At 43.9% G+C, this 17,854-nt stretch overlaps 1 protein-coding gene across 3 annotated transcripts in view; it reads left to right on the top strand.

The window, feature by feature from the left end:
* EOGT (EGF domain specific O-linked N-acetylglucosamine transferase) overlaps nt 1-7,448 on the top strand; it is a 34,313-nt gene extending 26,865 nt beyond the window's left edge. For 2 of the 3 annotated variants that reach the window (XM_034658629.1, XM_034658628.1), the window contains exons 15-18: nt 870-931; nt 4,184-4,303; nt 4,723-4,825; nt 5,307-7,448. In XM_034658629.1, the coding sequence (XP_034514520.1) occupies nt 870-931; nt 4,184-4,303; nt 4,723-4,825; nt 5,307-5,453 (432 nt within the window). In that variant the 3' untranslated portion in view covers nt 5,454-7,448. The remainder of the gene's footprint in view (nt 1-869; nt 932-4,183; nt 4,304-4,722; nt 4,826-5,306) is intronic. The other variant, XM_002924395.4, reaches the window with a different exon arrangement.
* Nucleotides 7,449-17,854: the final 10,406 nt, after the last annotated feature.

The raw sequence follows: 17,854 nt of genomic DNA, 5'->3' as shown, positions 1-17,854 counted from the left end.
GGCTGGCTCAGTCTGAGGAGCATGTGACTCTTGATCTTGGGGTTGTGAGTTCAAGCCCCACATTGAGTATAGAGATTACTTAAAATCTTTAAAAAACAAAAAGTAGGTGTAATAATAATATTTACTTGGTATGAGACTCTTAATGAGGATTAAGTGACTAACACCCAAAGCACTGAGCATTGCCAGCACAGTTCAAGTGCTACTTTTGCTCCCATTGCTGTTGTATAGTGCACACCACGGGCAACAGGATACAAAAGCAAAAATTTCTGAATAGCAGTGACCCACAGTGTTGTGTTAAGACGGCTAATTGTGAGGGACATAGAGAATTGTGGCTGTATTTCTGATACTAAGGTTAATTGCACTTTGTTACTTTCTGTTTGCTAAAAGAATAATTGTAGAAATATTGAGAACATTTTTCTGCCAAAAATTCAATGATTTCAGAGGATAAGGCCGAAAGCACAAGTAGTTTGTCTGACATGAGATAAGGGATAGGGGGAGAACTCTAAACATAAGGCCTGGAACAAGGTAGGTGCCCAGCAAATCTACGTTGAAAAATTGAGGGAATAACTAGCAAGTCGTTCTCCAGCAAACACGTAATGGTCTCTCTGTGTTGAGCACTTCACTCCCATGAGTTTCCTGCTCTCAGCCTTCATGACGACCCAGTGTGGTGGGATTTTAGGGAGTGCATCTGACCAAGGGGTGGAGTCTGCATTTGAACTCAGTTTAAGGTTACGACAGTAGACCTGAGTGTTATGGAATACCTGAAAAATATTATGTAGGAAAATAAGAAATTTTAGGACTCAAAGGAGAATAAAACAGAAGAGAAGGAAGGAAAAGACATTCTAAATGTTTTTTTTTTTTTCCCCTAGCTGGTAAACGCACTGAAAACAGTATCTACACTTGAGGTTCAGATTGTCGATTACAAATATAAGTAAGTAATCTTGCACTCTTGGGCAGACGCTGTCATCTTTGGCTTGTGGGTGAGTTAATGGGGGATCAAAAGGACTTTTCTAACGGTAGCTGTTGGCGCCGATAGCCCGGGGAGGGACAGGCAGATGCCTCCGTGAGTGAAGTGAGCAGGTGAGGACCCTGGGCGCACAGGGGCAGTTGCTCTTCCGCTGTGTGGGGTCTGATGTTTTGACACCATCTCATTGTTCAAGAGAAGTGGTGCATCCAGATTTCTTTTTCTGAATCCACATTTTCAGTTGAAATTTCTGCATTTTTAAAAGTTGCCCCCCCCCAAAATAGGGGTGCCTGGGGTGGCACAGTCAATTAAGCATCTGACACTTGGTTTCAGCTCTGATCGTGATCTCAGGGTCCTGAGATCGAGCCCCACATCAGGCTCTGCACTCCGCAGAGAGTCTGCTTGGGATTCTCTCTCCCCTCTTCCTCTCTCCCTCCCCCAGTGCTCATGCTGTCTCTCTCGTGCTCTCAAAAATAAATAAATCTATAAAAAAAAATTTGGCAACTAATTCTGAATTTTAAAAACATATAAAAACATATAAAAATGTTCCTGGCGTAATTTGTCCTGCTAGCTGCTGGGTCTTAGCTCCTGGCCTAAAATTAGTTCTATGGGAATAATTTGAGAGTCATAGAGTACTATGAGGTTTCTAAAAATACTACAAAGTATTTGCGTTTCTTTTAAAGCTCCAGCACAAGCAAAAGGCTTAGAAAGACAGAATATGCCTAACATTTACTGTCTAGGTAAGCCCTGTGGGTGTATTTTACAATGCTGTAAAATAGTGCCTGTTGCTGGTTGAAAAAGTCGTGCAGTGTGGAAAAAGAGCTCAAAAAGAGAGGTGAAAACTTTTCTCTCCTCCGTTTGCCCACCTACAATCATTGTCTTGTTTCCCAAATTTAACACTATGAACTGTTTCTATATTACAAAAGAAAAAGTATCCATATTCCAGCATATGGCTATCTTTTACTGATAGGTTAGAACTTACCAGTAAGAAGGGCGTCTGGCTGGCTCAGTCAGCAGACTGTGTGACTCTAGATCTCAGGGTTGTGAGTTCGAGCCCCACACTGGGTATGGAGCCTACTTAAAAAACAAAACCAAAAACAAAAAAAACAGCAGTAAGCAGGGGAGTTCCACACCTTATTTGCCATATATCCATGCATTTATACGATAAATCTTTATCGTGTGCCTGCCAGCCAGTCACAGGCATTGAAGTAGGGATCCAGTTATGGAGGATGGCTTGGCTCTGGTCTTGAGGACCGTAGACCTGGAATACAAATATAAATGGCAGTCGTCAGAACAGCTACCATTTGTTGGGACTTACTCCTATGCTTTATCTCATCTCACTCTTCCTACAGTCTTATGAGGTTGGCAAAACTATTCCTGTCTTACGGAGTACACTGTGCAATGGTGGCTACCATCATTGCCACAGGAAGACATGGAGGAAGAAGAGGGCCCGAGGTCAGGCTGACAGAACGGGGGAGGGCACCTCAGACGCTCTGGCGTTGACTGGCTTTTAGGATGTATAGGTTTTTTTCAGATGAAGGAGGAGTCCCAATAAATTCAGACCTTGCCCATCTGAGGGAAACGTTACAATTACAGTCGATGGAGCTTTCCTCCTTATCCTCAGACTCCAGGGTTCTGTCCATCTGGGCACATACGCATCCTTCCCCCAGCGTCAGTTGGCGTTCCTGGAGAAACCAAGGCACGTGCACCTCTTGTGAGACACGCACACGGTGCCCCCTGTCTTCCTTTCCCTGGGTGGGGTTTCTGTTGTACTTCAAGAGGAAGCTCTTTTTAAAAACAACCAAAAAAAGATTTTATTTATTTATTTGGCAGAGAGAGAGAGTGCGTGCACAAGCAGGGGAGCGGCAGAGGGAGAAGCAGACTCCCCACTGAGCAAGGAGCCCAATGCGGGGCTTGATATCAGGACTCTGGGATCATGACCTGAGCCCAAAGGCAGACACTTAACCAACTGAGCCCCCCAGGCGCCCCCCAGAGGAAGCTCTTTAAGGTTAAGGAGAAGCTGGGACGCCCCTGGGTGGCTCAGACAGTTAGGTGTCTGACTCTTGAGTTCAGCTCAGGTCATGATCTCAGGGTTGTAAGATTGAGCCTTGCCCCGGGCTCTACGCTCAGCATGAAGTCTGCTTGTCCCTCTTCCTCTGCACCCCCTGCCCACTGCTTACTCATTCTCTCTCTCTCTCTCTCTTTCTCTCTCTCAAATAAATAAATAAATAAATAGAATCTTAAAAAAAAAAATAGAGAGGAGAAGCTGGGAATTCTCATTCTCTTCTTAAATCCCAAATAATCTTGGTCATTTTTGTTTTCCTTTAGGTAAGCGGGCCTGGGAGATCTTATTCCATTATGTGTATTCAGAGGGCTATACTTATCCCAGTGTTTCTTGCCAGCCTCATTTCAGTGGACTTTTTTGGCATTGACTTTGTGTTCAGAGTTTGCGTATCTTTTAGGGTCTTGAATTCGGAGGACACTTTTATGGTCTTAATGTGCATAAAATTGTGGATTAGTCTGTTGCAAAGGCAAGACAATGCCCTGGTGGTATCTGAGCTAGTTTTAGGTGTACCCAGATGGCATTAAATAAACTCCAATCACACAAGGAGAATTTATTTTATTAAAAAAAATTCCTTTATTATCTTAAGGAACTCATTTTCAGTTTAATGCTAGCGTATCGTAACATCTTTTTAGTGCCTGCTAGTTTCCCTGTTTCATAAAGGAAGAACAGTCCTCAGGCTCAGAGCTTTGCCTTGCTGTGGGTCTACCTAGATCTGAATCTTTTTCCTTTGATTGTATCTGTTTTTACAGTGTTGTTTGATCTGTGTTACTGGTTTTTCATTTAAGACAGCTCTAAAAGTTTCCTTTGAACATAAATGCATTTAGGAGTACCTGGCTGGGTAGACCTTGCAACTGTTGATCTCGGGGTCATGAGTTCGAGCCCCATATTGTGTAGCGATTACTTAAAAATGAAATCTTAAAAAAAATAAATACATCTAAGTTTTTTAAAAATGTGAGCTTACTTAGAAAACAATATTAAATTATTTAGTTATTAAGTTATTAATTACTGGAGTAGGCTTGAAATTGGCAAAAAGCCATAGTGGAATGTGCTTTAATTTGGGAAAGACACTTGTATAACTATTGTTATAGAGCTAAGTCGTCTTAACAGTTTCTCTCTTCTCCCCATCTGTCTTCTGTTGTTCTCTGTGCTCGCAGGGAACTTGGGTTTTTGGACCAGCTGCAGATCACTCATAACACGGACATATTCATCGGAATGCACGGAGCTGGGCTTACCCACTTACTTTTCCTTCCAGACTGGGCCGCTGTATTTGAACTGTAAGTGTTTGGAGACGGTTTTACATCGAGACAACGAATAATGCTTTTCTGCATGCCCAGACTGTCTTTCCGAACTTCACCAGGCGTGATATTTACTCATTACGGGAAAGTCACGTCGTATAGGCTTCTAGAAAGAAAACAGACCTCAAGCTCAAAATGTGAAGTCAGCGGCCACCAGTCACTTAACAAGCCAATTCTGCTTTCTCTCTCCATCTCATGATGATATCCTGTTTGGTTTTTTTTAAATCAAGGTAGCTTAGTTATGAGGATATTTAAAAAATAATCTCCATCAAGCTCGTGTACTAGTTACACACCCTTTTGCGGGCCCGGATTTGGGAGGTGGGTTATTTCCTGGAGAAGTGTTGATTTGGCAAAACCCCTGGACATGGGGCTCACGTGTGGGGCCCTTGCGTCCTTAGGTACAACTGTGAAGACGAGCGCTGTTACTTGGACCTGGCCAGGCTGAGAGGCGTCCACTACGTCACTTGGCGAAGGCAGAACAAAGTCTTTCCTCAGGATAAGGTAAAGTTCAGTGATGAAACTCACCTTGTTTTGTGTGTGTGTTTTTTTTTTTTTTTTGCCTTTTCACCTCATTTTGCTTTTCAATTGGTTGTTTAAAGTATCTAATTAATATATCCTCTCCCAAATTAATATGATATCTCCCCATTAATATGATATTAATATGATATCTCCCAAAGGTAAATTGTTCTTCTCCGGAACAGTGAGTTGTATTATATATTTGCAAGTTGAGGGGAAAAGGGAAGTTCGTCACTCCTTATCTGTATGTTGAGAAGACAACTTTGGGAACTTTGGGTCTAGGAGGATGTATTAAGGAGGGATCAGCAAACTATAGACCAGTAGGCCAAATCTGGCCCCCCACCTGTTTTTATAAATAAAGTTTTATTGGGACAGTTGCCTTGGCCAAAGTAAAATAATGTTATTCCTGTTCAGAAAACCACGTCCTCAGCGACTTACAGATTTAAGTTTTGGTTTGGTTTTGCAGGGCCACCACCCAACTCTGGGGGAGCATCCGAAATTCACCAACTACTCTTTTGACGTAGAAGAATTCATGTACCTCGTCCTTCAGGCTGCAGACCACGTATTGCAACACCCAAAGTGGCCTTTTAGGAAAAAGCATGATGAGCTATAAATGTGCTGAATCTGTCTGCAAAAGTCTGCGTAAACGTCCCACCACCGAGACTCAGAGTTAAGTCAGTAAAACACCTTGTTATTTCCTAGCCCCAAATTACCCTTTTCTATACCAAAACATGCCTTCAGGATAGTACTTACGTGTTTCAGAGTCTTTAGCTGTTTCCTGTGATTTTTGTGTCGTAGCTATTTATCAAGATACCGTTTTTGCACTGAAACCTTTATCTTTACAGTCCAAAAATAAGGCTGTACTAGGCTCACGAGTACACTTGGGCTTCTTAGGTCGACCAAAGTTTTCACCTTTCTTGGCTTTAGAATTTGTAAATGTTTTTGTAGACTACCACGGGATTATAATTCTAGAGGCTTCCAACTTGTTTGTGTTATATTTGAGTAAATTCACAGCTTTTTTATTTGCCAAAATCTGTTCATAACACTATTTGTGGTAGGAAAGGAAAACATACAACACACACACACACGCATACACAGATGCACAGAGTGTTGTGATTCTCAGTACAGAGCTACCCCATGTTAGAGATCAAATAGTGTTACAAACAGGTCTCTTTTACCCCTCTCAGAGTTCACACTAACGCCCACAGAATTCTCTGCTGTGTCTCCTAAGTCAGCTCCAGGTTATATGCACCAAGAATTTGTATAAACCATCCTGCTGCATTCATTTATACTAACGGATTTCATATGCAAATCGTATTTTCCCTAAACGTTTAACAACTACGTATGATAAAAACAAATTAGAACATCCCTTAGGGCGTCTTTGGATACCTTCTAGCTGGTTTCCGCTAATTCTTTCTTAGCCCTGGAGAGCATTTATGTCGAACTTATGTATCAGAGGGTCGTGTCCAGTGTGCACGGACCTGTGACGGCACACACCTGCGTGTGTACACCTACCTCTTTTAGCACAGACGTATTCGCCTTTGAGTTGGAAGGCTGAAGAGTGTTTTTCCTCTATCAAAAATAAAGACCAAAAAAAAAAAAAAAAGTAAAGACACGTGAATTATCCATCTCAAAATGAAAAAGAAGCCATGAGAAAGTACCATTGATTAAAAAGGATATCTGAAATGCAGACCCACTCTTCGGGATTAATGTCTCAGCGTTGATGAACTCTCAATCCAGGGGTCAGAAACCATGGATTTCATTTACCCGGAAACGTGAAGTTTACATGTTATTAACACTTGAGAAATCTAATTTAGAGATGAATGACTTCTATTTTTTCAAGTAGAGGATTAGCAGAGCTGAGAATTTTTTTAAAAAACGTTTTAGCATTGTAAAAAAAAAAAAGAGAATATGCAACAGAGAGGTAACCTGAGAAACCCCAAGTAGTTGTTACTTGGAGCTTTACAGAACAAGTTCGCTGACCCTGCTTTAAAGGATTATGAACAGTCTTCTAGAGTTTAGGGATATTTATTAAAATCTCTGTAAAGAAAGTAGTGCATCACTGTAGGAAGAGCTTTGATTTGGGTGTTAAAATTGAAAAGAATGACAACCTATGAAGTTTTCAATGAGCGGCGTGGCTACTCTTTGTGCCGAATAGCGAGTCGCCCCTGGGGAAAGATTTCCCTTGAAAAGCAATGTAAAGGCAGCGTTGCACTTCCCATCAGAGAGGTATAAACATCCAGAAAAAGCGTCTGAAAAAATTGTCAATGTCTACATTCTTACCTCATTTTAAGAAGTATGTAGAAATGCGATTCTATAGACTAGCAAGCATTCCAGAAACTGAGGACAGTTGCATAATACACCTATTATATTTGAATATTTTGCATTTATGGAAAGAATGCTTTTATATAAATGAGTACATTTGACACTTTATGGAATTAGCTTTTATCAGACTTTGTATATGGGAGCAAAAGGATCTTTAAATGGCTATAAAATTTAAATGTAGAGTGCTTTTTTAAATTAAGTCTTGAAAAGAGATGCATTTCATTGTTTATACATTTTGGGTATGACTTTGGAATAAATCTTTTTATATTTTATTTGAATGCCAGAACAATTTTCAAGGTTTTCTGTGTCCGACTGTTATACACTTACTCTTTGGCAATCTGGTAGCTTTAGGTTAGAAAAATTAAGTAGCTCACTGATGAAGAATTCATTTTCAGGAAAAATTATGCCTTACGTTTATTTAGCAGTTTATTATATGATGCTTTCACACATGGTATAGTGTGTAACTTTTACAAAAACGACATAAGAAGTATTGTTCTCATTTTTCACATGAAAAAAATCAGATGCTGTTTAAGGGACTTCCCTAAAAATCACAGTTCTTCTCGTTTCACATCCACAGTCTTCCATCGTGTTACTCACTTGCTTGTTCAATAAATGTTGAGCAACTACTGTGTACCAGCTACTATTTTAGGTTTTGGGAATACAGCGGTGGGAAGAACAGAAAAACGTCCTTGCCCTCATGGAGCTTGCGTTCTGGTGGAGGGCACAGATGCAAAACTATATAAATAAGTAAAATATACTGTGTGCCAGATGCTGATACATGCTAGAGAGAAAGCTAAAGCAGGAGCAAGGGATGTGGATTCCTGGGGTGAGGTCGAGTCAGGTAAACCTAAGCAGAGGTTGAGGGAAGTCTTCAACGAGGTGACATTTGAGTCAAGATTTGATGTAGGCGACCGAGGAAGCAGCGGCAGATAACTGGGTGAAGAGCATTCCAAGAAGACAAAGCAGTACATGCAAAGGCCCTGAGGCAGGAGCATGCCTGGCACATTTGAGGTAAAGCCAGTGCAGCTGGAGTGATGGAGGGGCAGAGGAGTAAGGGAGGACAGGTTCTGGGACTGGGATGCAGATGGCAAGACTCTTGTCTTTTGTTTCTGATAAAATGGGAGTTGTTGAACTGCAGAAAGGAGTAATGATCTGACTGACTTTGAACAGGATAACTCTAGCTATTGTGTTGGGAACAGACTGCAGAGGGATCCCTTAGGTTGTGTTCTCTGGGAGACAGATTCTGGGATGGAGATGTGTGTGTTGTGTACTTCATATTGTTGAAGGCTATGTGGACCCTTTGTGACCTCTGTCTCCTCTTATTTGTTGGTTCCCCCTCAAGCTTTTAAAAATGTAAAGACCATTCTTTGGATGTTTAAACAGAGAGCAGAGAGGTTAAGCAACTCACTCAAAGGTACACAGCTAGGAAGTAACAGATTAGATATAGGGCTTTCCTTGTGAAAGAATTTAAACAAGAAAGTTTACAGGTAATGAAGAGAGGGAGGAGGGAGGGAGGAGGAAGGGGAAGAAAGAAGGAAGAGGAAGAGAAAAATTAGTTGGGGAAATAGAGAATAGAGAAAACACTCCTGGAGTTAGGCCCTTTCTTGTGGTTACAAAATAGTTTTCTTTGAAACACAGTCAACGGAGAGAATTTGAAAAATACGTGCTTTTTCAAAACTAGGAGCATTTAAAGCAAATCAACTCAGGTATGATTGCCTTAGGTTTAAAATAACCTATTCCAAACCAAGGACGATTGCCAGACACTTTAATACCTTTCTTCTCTTTTAGCTTATTGGGGCATGTCAAAAGATGTCAGAAGCATTCTTGTCATAAAAGAAGTGGCTTAGAGCAGTGCACAGGTGACCCGGGCCCTTGCCTGGACGGTAATGCACACTTTGACCACGAGGTGGCAGTCAAGCCTTTCCAAATGGCCTCTGCAGCCTGAGGCCCCTTGTAGATTCTGGACACCTGAGCGCCAGGAGTGAAGAGCTTGCTTCTGTGTAGTGATGGATTTTTTTTTTTTTTTCAGTCCTGATTTAAGGGAAAGTGGGAAAATTCTCAAGGACAGTTTCACATTTAAGTGTGGAATTTCTTAGTTGTAGCCAATACCCGAATCCTGTGTGATAACTCCCGATCATCTTGTGCAAAAAGCATTTGGCCCCCGGGAAGATGACGTCTAGTGACAGAAATTCTTAGTGGAAAGCGTTCTCAGCCATGTGCGCGGGAGTTTACTTGGGACGTGAGCTCCGTTTTACGATCCATAGCTAGCACCTTAGCTCTTCGATTCTTCTCAGGGGCTAATTTCTTTCTCCTCTAGGCTTTATGGGTTATCACATGGGCAATCGCTGTAATGTTTCGTTTGAGCAGGACCAGACCGTAAGCAGAGAGTTCCTTGAAGGCCACACGCGGAAGGCTAGTGGGGCATTAATTAAGCAGTGCTTTCAGCACAGACAAGAGGGTGTTGACCATGGAGGCTTGATGTGAGTGTGACGTAATGGCGATTCTCAAAGTGTTGAGTATCCTCCATTCTTCGCAACCTTGAGTTGCAGAATTTGGGGGTGCTTGGCCAAGAGGGACCTTGGAGGTCCCTCCTGGCATTTGTTCATGCCTCCATGGTCTGTTGACTGCCCACCAGTAACAGGCAACAGTAGCGGACCAAGAGAGGTGGGTCCAGCAAGTTGTATAGACCAAAGGACTCAGACATAGAAGTCGGAAGACCCAGGGGTGCCTGGGAGGTTCAGCCGGTTAAGCGTCTGCCTTCAGCTCAGGTCAGGATCCTAGGGTCCTGGGATCGAGCCCTGCATTGGGCTCCACGCTGAGCAGGGAGTCTGCTTCTCCCTCTGCCCCTTCCCCACGCGCATTCTCTCTCTCTCTCACACACACGCTCAAATAAATAAATAATATCTTAAAAAAAAAATCTTAAAAAAAGTCAGAAGACCCTGACTTCTCAGGCTCCCAACACAGAAGCCGTCTGATCATGTCGCCTAGCCACGTGGAGCTTCAACTTTCTTATTTACAAATTGGCGGTAATATCTCGGAGGCAGAGTAGATTTAAGGATAAAATGTTTTAAATGCAGGCACACTTGTTTCGTCCCTGGTGCCATAGCATATGTCCATTAAATGCAATTGTTACGCGATGACATATAGAACGTGATTGTGCGGAGCTCTCGTATTTGGGGAACATTTGCAATCTGATCTCCAAGCTTCTCCCCAGACCTAGTAAATCAGACTTTGGGGGTACAGCGGACCGACTCTATGTAGTCCAATGTCCCCAGGTGATTCCAATGCACAGGAGTTGGGGGCTGCTGGTTTAGGAGACAGTGACAAAGCTGGTGACACTATACAGTTTATGAGGACTAAGCCAGCCCTTGTCCAAGTCTCTTGCAGTGGGTATCAGTAAGAAGTTACATAAAAGATGGTTTTCTTGGGACATGTTGCCACCAGCTACATTAACTGGAATTATTTATTGCAGGGCTACTCCAAACCTTTGATACACAAATGTGCATTGTGAATCTTGAGACAGGACGATCTAATACTCACTCTTTCAAACTTGTTTGACCACTGGACCTTTTTCTCAAGGAGCGCGAGAATCAGCATTGCAAGAATACCTCTCCAGGCACCTGTAAGCATTTGCTAGGGCCCCAGCCCCCTTCTGGAGAAAGGGTACCTGGCGGTGCTTTGGGGATGAAATTGCTTTGGTCAGTTGCTCCTTGTATGTGAGTTAAATCAATGGTGCAACCTGGTCCCAGTTGACTGGACCAGAGATCAATCACTGTGCAAAAGTCTATCTAGTCGGGAGGCTGTAAGACAAAGGGTTAGTACGTAACCCAGCCATTCTGAGGGGACAGTTGGATGTGAGATGCAAAGAGAATGTCCCATTGTCCCTGATACCAAGTCACCAGATCTGAGCTACTGGTGCTTGTCTTGAATCAAGTTCAATTATGAGCCGCTTTCCAGTTGCCCACAAGGCCGCTTGTCCATTTGGGTCGTGAATTGGATGATTAGTTCCTGAAGGTCTGGAAGAACCTATCTAATGCAGCCATGCCCCCCCCTCCAGATATGGTTCTCCCCACACTACACCCCGGGGTTGGAAGCTAACAGAACTTGAGGAACTTGGACCCAGGTCTTCCTACTCCTAGTTTAACGCCATCCAGCTACCCTAACATAGAGTTGCCTCTCACATTGAGGTCATGCAATCTGCAGGACTAATGTTGGTAAAGAGCAATCGTAGTTTCCAGAAATAATCTGGAAAGTAAATTGCAAGGACACAAGTCTATTGAAGTACCTACTGCTTTGCGTGGAAATCTAAGCTGGCCTGAGTGGTAAATCAAGGTGCCAGAGAAATCAGGCCAGTGTGAGAGGAGGCATTGGGGTGAGGAATCAGCAAGTAGGATATGAAGCTAAAAGGGGCTGTTGCAGGTGCTAGAAGCAACAGCAGTTAACGTGTTGTGGGCCTGGAAATAAAGCAAGGACCAGAGTCGGGCGAAGGAAGTACTAGACACACGGTGAACAGACTGAGGAGAGACACAGAGAGTCCTGGATGAACATCGGAAAGCCGTCTCGAAAGTGATGAGGGAACAGAAGGCAAGCTGAGGACAGAGCAGAAACTGACACCCTGCAACCCCCCACCCCCCATGGGATGTATGTGACATTCCTCAGGCACTCCTGGCTGCCCTGAAGGACAAAGAAATAGTTAACCTATAGAGACCACAATCCTGCAAGACTTGAGTCTCCCTCAGTTTGCAAATGTCTTAGCAGTTTACAAGAACGAAGCATTTCTATCAATAACCTGGCTTCCGGAAGGGAATGGAGATACAATTAAATGTCCTTGTAACCTTCAGGCTCCAGGAAGTTCCCAACGATCTTAATGTTCATGCCTTGCTAGAGGGAAAAACAACCTTAACTTGACCATGGCAAGGCCTCTGGTATCTTGTGAGTCTTCTTTAACATGTGAAAGTATTTCCTTGACCTCCCTTTTTCCTTACCTCCCCCAACCCCATGGTATATAACAGCCACCCCTCACAACCCAAGTGCAGCAGCTCTTTCTGCCCATGGGTCCTGTCCCCGTGCTTTAATAAACCACCAATTTTGCACCAAAGACACCTCAAGAATTCTTTCTAGGTCGTCGGCTCTGGACTCCCCCCCCAACGAACCTCACGTATATTCCCCGAACCTCATCAGAAGGGAAGCGGCAGGAGGCAGGAAGNTTAATAAACCACCAATTTTGCACCAAAGACACCTCAAGAATTCTTTCTAGGTCGTCGGCTCTGGACTCCCCCGCAACGAACCTCACGTATATTCCCCGAACCTCATCAGAAGGGAAGCGGCAGGAGGCAGGAATAGGAAAAACTAAAATAACAAGCACACATCACACACAACCCTTCTGACTCTCGGGGCAGGTGGAAAATGGGAAGAAGAGCAAGAAAGCCCTGATTCACGGGAGGAGCCATTCTAGGCTGAGAGAAAAACGCCAATCCTCTAGAGAGATGTCCTTGTCTACGTATCATTTTTCAGAAATGCAGGGGACATTCAGCCACTTCAGGGAGAGAATTTACACCAGTCGCTTTTAGAAGTGTTTATGGTTCACCTTGTGGAAATGGGGCCCAGAGTTTTTCCTTCTCTGGTTTACAAGGATGTCCCCCCATCTGCTTTTCTGGGAAACTGAAAGCACAGTGTGGTGATGGAGCGTCTCAGAGCACCGTCACCAAACCAAAGCAGGGAGCGGAGATGGACCGCTGGTTCCGCCTGTAGGATTCACTGTGCACATCAACCGCCTTTCGGAAATCGCTTTGTAATACTATCATTTTACTTTTTACTAGATTGTATTTTCTTCGATAGTCTTGCTTTTGCAATTCAAATAGCGGTCTATTGAGAAGAAGAGTTTTATGGTGGCGGCTACTGGGTGCTAGCAATAAATCCGGAGGACAAGGGAGTAAAAGTAATACTCAGGAAAGGGGCCCATTCTTTCACAGCTTTGCTTTTAAACTAGTGAAACAGACCCACAGGTGGGAGCTGGGAATGATGTGTTCTGCTTTTGCCTTTTTTTCTTCTTCTCTTTCCTGTTCTCCTCCCCCTCTTCCTCTTCCTCCTTCTTTCTCTCTTAGCATTTAAAAGTCTGCTTTCTAGGTGGAAGTACATAGCACCCATCAGGGCCAGGAATCCTGCACAAAGGTCTTGATTAGTTGGTTACTAGCAAATGGTATCCTGTTCCAAGTGCTCACCCGTGGGAGTAAGACATGACAGCTGGTTGTGGACTTAATCAGGGTTGGGCCGAGGCTGGCTCTCGGATGAGAACGGGGGGCGGGCAGGGGGGCGCTTTGCAGGGCCTGACGAGAGGCGGTGTGGTGGAACAGTGAAAGTTATGGGCATGCCCCGTGTGCCACTGACCGCCTGGGTGACCTAGGCAAGCCAGCTACACTCAGGGAGCCATGGTTTTGTCATCTGTAAGTGGGGGCTACTGAGGAAGCCAACTTCAGGATGACTGTGGTGTCATTCTACAGGGAAGGCACTGTGCCGGGCAAGCAAGGGTGAGGAATGGGGAGACACACAGGTGAGGGTGCTTAAATTAGCCTGAGGTTAGCGCCCTGAAGGGCGGGAACGTGTCCTAACCAAGGGAGATGCTCCAGATGAAGGGGGAGGGGAGTTAGCGAAGGTGACCCCCAGGGAAAGGTAGGATAACACATTGGTGGGGCCTCAACACATTGGGAGAAGAGCCGGGAGATGAGGAGGAAGACGAGGAGGCTGGTGAAGAGGAGGAAGGAGACACAGGAAGCCAGGGTCTTGAGCCTGGAGCCCCAGAGCAACCCGTGTGTCTGAAATGCCCCAGGACAGGCAGCCCCTGAGGTCTGCCACCCAGAATGCTCCATCCAGGGAGGTAATCTCAGGGAGAAGGCCAGGGGGAGACCAGACGGCAAAAGATGCCCTGGGTGTGGCGGAGGCACCAGGGCTGCAGGACTAGAACTTGGCTTCCTGCTGAGTGGGTTGGTAGGTATCCTGACAGCCCCGTCCCTCCGAATGGCCTGTGTGCTCCCGGCTACCCCCTGGCCTCCGAGCGCCCAGCTGGGAAGTGAAGAGTTGGGACCCGTCACTGTGCTTCCTCTGTGAAGTCTGCGATAAATGGCAAATGGTACGTGGAACTAGGCAAATATATGCACATACGTAAACCCACAGTTCAGTTCAGTAAGGCAGCCCCGCGGGGGGGCTCTGATAGGAGGTCCTCATCCTAAAGTCTTTTTACGAAATTCAAGTGNCAGTTCAGTTCAGTAAGGCAGCCCCGCGGGGGGGCTCTGATAGGAGGTCCTCATCCTAAAGTCTTTTTACGAAATTCACTAGTTTANTCATCCTAAAGTCTTTTTACGAAATTCAAGTGGTGTTAGTGCTGAGCAGGGAGGGGGGCTTCATTCCCTTGCTAGTGTGTTTAGGGATGCGCTGAGATTTAAGGAAATCCTGGTAGAGTTTTCCATTCTTAGTCGGCAAACGACTACCAGGACTGGGGAGACCAAAGCTGATTGCTTTTTTGTTTGTTTTTTTGTTTTGTTTGCAGGGGGGTGGCGCAGTTTGGATAAAATAAATAAATGGACTGCTCTTCAGTGGAGGAGGGGGGACGTGCTAGAAGCAGGTGTTATAATTGACGCTCATCGCTCAGGGCACGTGGTAGAGAGGCCCGCTGACCGGAAGCTAGAGATTTGTCTCAAGGAAGGTCCAAGCCTGCCTCTTAAATACAGGGGAAGTGAGTTCTTTCCGCGAATGGGAGGGAGCCCAACGCCTCAGTGCTCCTGGGGATGGTGACCTTTGTCTGCACTCGGCATTTCGTTGAACAGCCCCCCCCCCCCCGGCAGGTTTGCTGGGGAGAGTCGGGGGCCCTAGAGATGCGAGAGAAGAGTGGCGAGGCTATCCCAGGAGCAGAGTGAACGTGGGGTATGTATGCCACCTGTGCTAAGCACGTTGCCTCCGTGCCTTTTATCTGGGAGCCTTTTTTTTTTTTAAGTTTCTTATTGGAGTATAGTTGACACACGATGTTACATTAGTTTCAGGTATACAGCATAGTGATTCCGCTTCTCTCTACGTTCCGCTAGGCTTGCTGCAGGTGTAGCTACCATCTGTCAGCATACCCCGCTGGTACTGCACCACTGACTGTACTCCCTGCGCTGTGCTCCTTGTCCTCGTGACTTACTCATTCCATAACTGGGAGCCCGGACCTCCCTCCCCGCTTCACCCATTTTGCCCATCCCCTCCCCCCGAGTTCTCTGTATTTATGGATCAGTTTCTGCCTTTTGTTTGTTTATTCATTTGTTCTGCTTTTCAGACTCCACATCTGAGTGAAATCATATTCTTTTTGCCTTTCTTGCCTCTGTAGTCAGAGGAGTTGAGTTTCTGAGTTGAATGTGGTAGCCACAAATAGCTTCCGAGTCACAGAAAAAAAAAAAAAAACCCAAGCAAGAAAGCAGACTTGGAAGGTGGTGTTTTGTTGCAATCATGTCAAAATGTGGACTCGTGTATATTTTTAGTTGTGAAGAGTATGACATGTGCCGCAGTCATGGTTGACCTTTATGGGACCTCTGACCCTCACCCCATTCCTACCCCACACCCCCTTTTTTAGCAAGGGCCTGTATCTGACCTCACCCTTCTAGTTTCACACACCAGGGAAAGAGCAGCGGCGTTATTCATCACCCTGAAAAATGCTGCACGGAGCCCAAGGGTTGTGTGAGATGGTGATGCCACTGGGAACAATTCATTATTCCATCAAGCTCTTGGCATGTCAGTCAATGAAAAAATATGTGCTTTAGAACTGACAGCTCAAAATAGTCTTTTCAGCAATCGGCATGCCAAGATCTTGATAGTGTAATGAATTATTCTTTAAACCTATCATTTCATCCCATCAATTTGGCCATATAGACTTCTTGGGGGGGGGAAGGGTGGGACTAAATTATAGAAGTTATCTAAAATAGCAAGCAAAATAACTTTGCAATCTGGGAAGGAACAACCAGAGCTTTGAGGAGTAGAATTAAAAGAAGGTTCCTCAGGGAAGATACTGCAGTAAGCATGCGATTACAATTCACAAAAGTGTAAAAAAAGCTCCCTGATTTTATGTGACTCTCAGGCAGGAAAAATACTTTATTCTCATTGGCCACCTGTGGAATGACACTGGAATTTCATCCTCATTTTCCGTAGCAATGGCCCAGGAAAATAGGAGATAATATATTATTCTGTTTGTATCGTGATGCAAGCTTGCTGAGCAATATATTCCTGATTATTTAGGACACACAGGTGTTTAGAGCCGTCTTGGACTGGCCTTTGAGGCCGGTTGTTAGATCAATTTTCCCAGTTAATCTCCATATGTAGATTACTTTTCCCACACTCTCGAGGGATGGTTTTCTTATACTCATGTGGCTAATTAATTCTGTTCATTCTGAAGTCCGTCCTCTTCAAAGATCGGTATACGTCTCTGAGTGCTTGAAAGCGGGGTGAGAAATCACACAGCTCGCTGGCTTTATGGAGGGCATTTAGCATGTTGGCATGCGTGTGGGGTGACTTCTGAACATGGCACAAAGCATGTTTTGGTTTCAGATGGTCAAATTGCTTTCATTCTAAAATGTCAGCTTTATTTCTAGGAACAGCAGCTGCCGCATACTTTTTTTTCTCTCTCTTGAATATCTCCACTGAATTGCTTGATGTAAATGCTTATTTTCCATTCTGTTAAATAATGCCCTGTTGCTACAGCAATGGTCATTTTAAATACCATCACAAAATAACAGCAACACCAATTTGTTCCCAGGATTGGTCTTAATTGTCTGCCCATTGTTTGAAAAATCAAGAACAGCCTCATTAATCCACTGAAGAATATTACGCATTTCATTAAAACATTGCCCAGAAAGGAGAGTTACTTCAGATCCCCTTCATGTGTCCTTCATGACCAGCAATGTGATCTAGTCTGCATTTTAACTATCAACCTGGAGAAAAATCTGGGCATCCGTGACCTTTTAATTTGTGCTTCAAAGAAAACATTTCTTAATGTTATGTAATAAATCAATCATTACTTGCTTAATAATCTTAATGCATGTCTTTGAAGTTAGCAATTCACAAGAGAGGCTGGGATTTTAAAAAATTGACAACTCTCTGGTCATTTGATGTAAACTGTGTTTTATTGATCAGTTGTAAAACAGTACTTGATATTAGCTGAATGTGAAGACATGAGATCATGGGGAACAATGAAAAATGAAGACTTATACATCTATGTGCGTATTTATATATAGTCTCTAAGTCCATCACTCTTTGAAATTTGTGAGATACTGTTAAATTCCCTTTAACTCTATCTCGTCTTTGTCCATGAACATAATAGCATATATAGTTCATTTAACCTTGAAATGGAAGTCTCTGCAACTGTATTTTCTATGTATTCAATGGATCCATCATCTAAAATGCAAATCTTCCCCTATTTGTTCAGTCCTCTGTTGTTTCTTGGCCCTAATTTCTTTTGTTGTCTGACGAATTTTTCAATTTAGACATTTTCCAACTTAGAAAAAAAATCCTGGTTACTTATTATTAATGCTCTGTTTATCACACCAACCCCCCCCAGCCCTGGATTTTTGTGTTATTTTATAGATGAGCTTCAGATAACAGTTGCAGATTCACTGCTACTTTAATGACTAACTGCTGAATTATAGGTTTCTTGATTTGTTGCATATTTAG

The sequence above is a fragment of the Ailuropoda melanoleuca genome, chromosome 4 (genome assembly GCF_002007445.2).
Source record: "Ailuropoda melanoleuca isolate Jingjing chromosome 4, ASM200744v2, whole genome shotgun sequence".
Lineage (NCBI taxonomy): Eukaryota > Metazoa > Chordata > Mammalia > Carnivora > Ursidae > Ailuropoda > Ailuropoda melanoleuca.
This window is presented reverse-complemented; position numbering and strand designations above follow the sequence as displayed.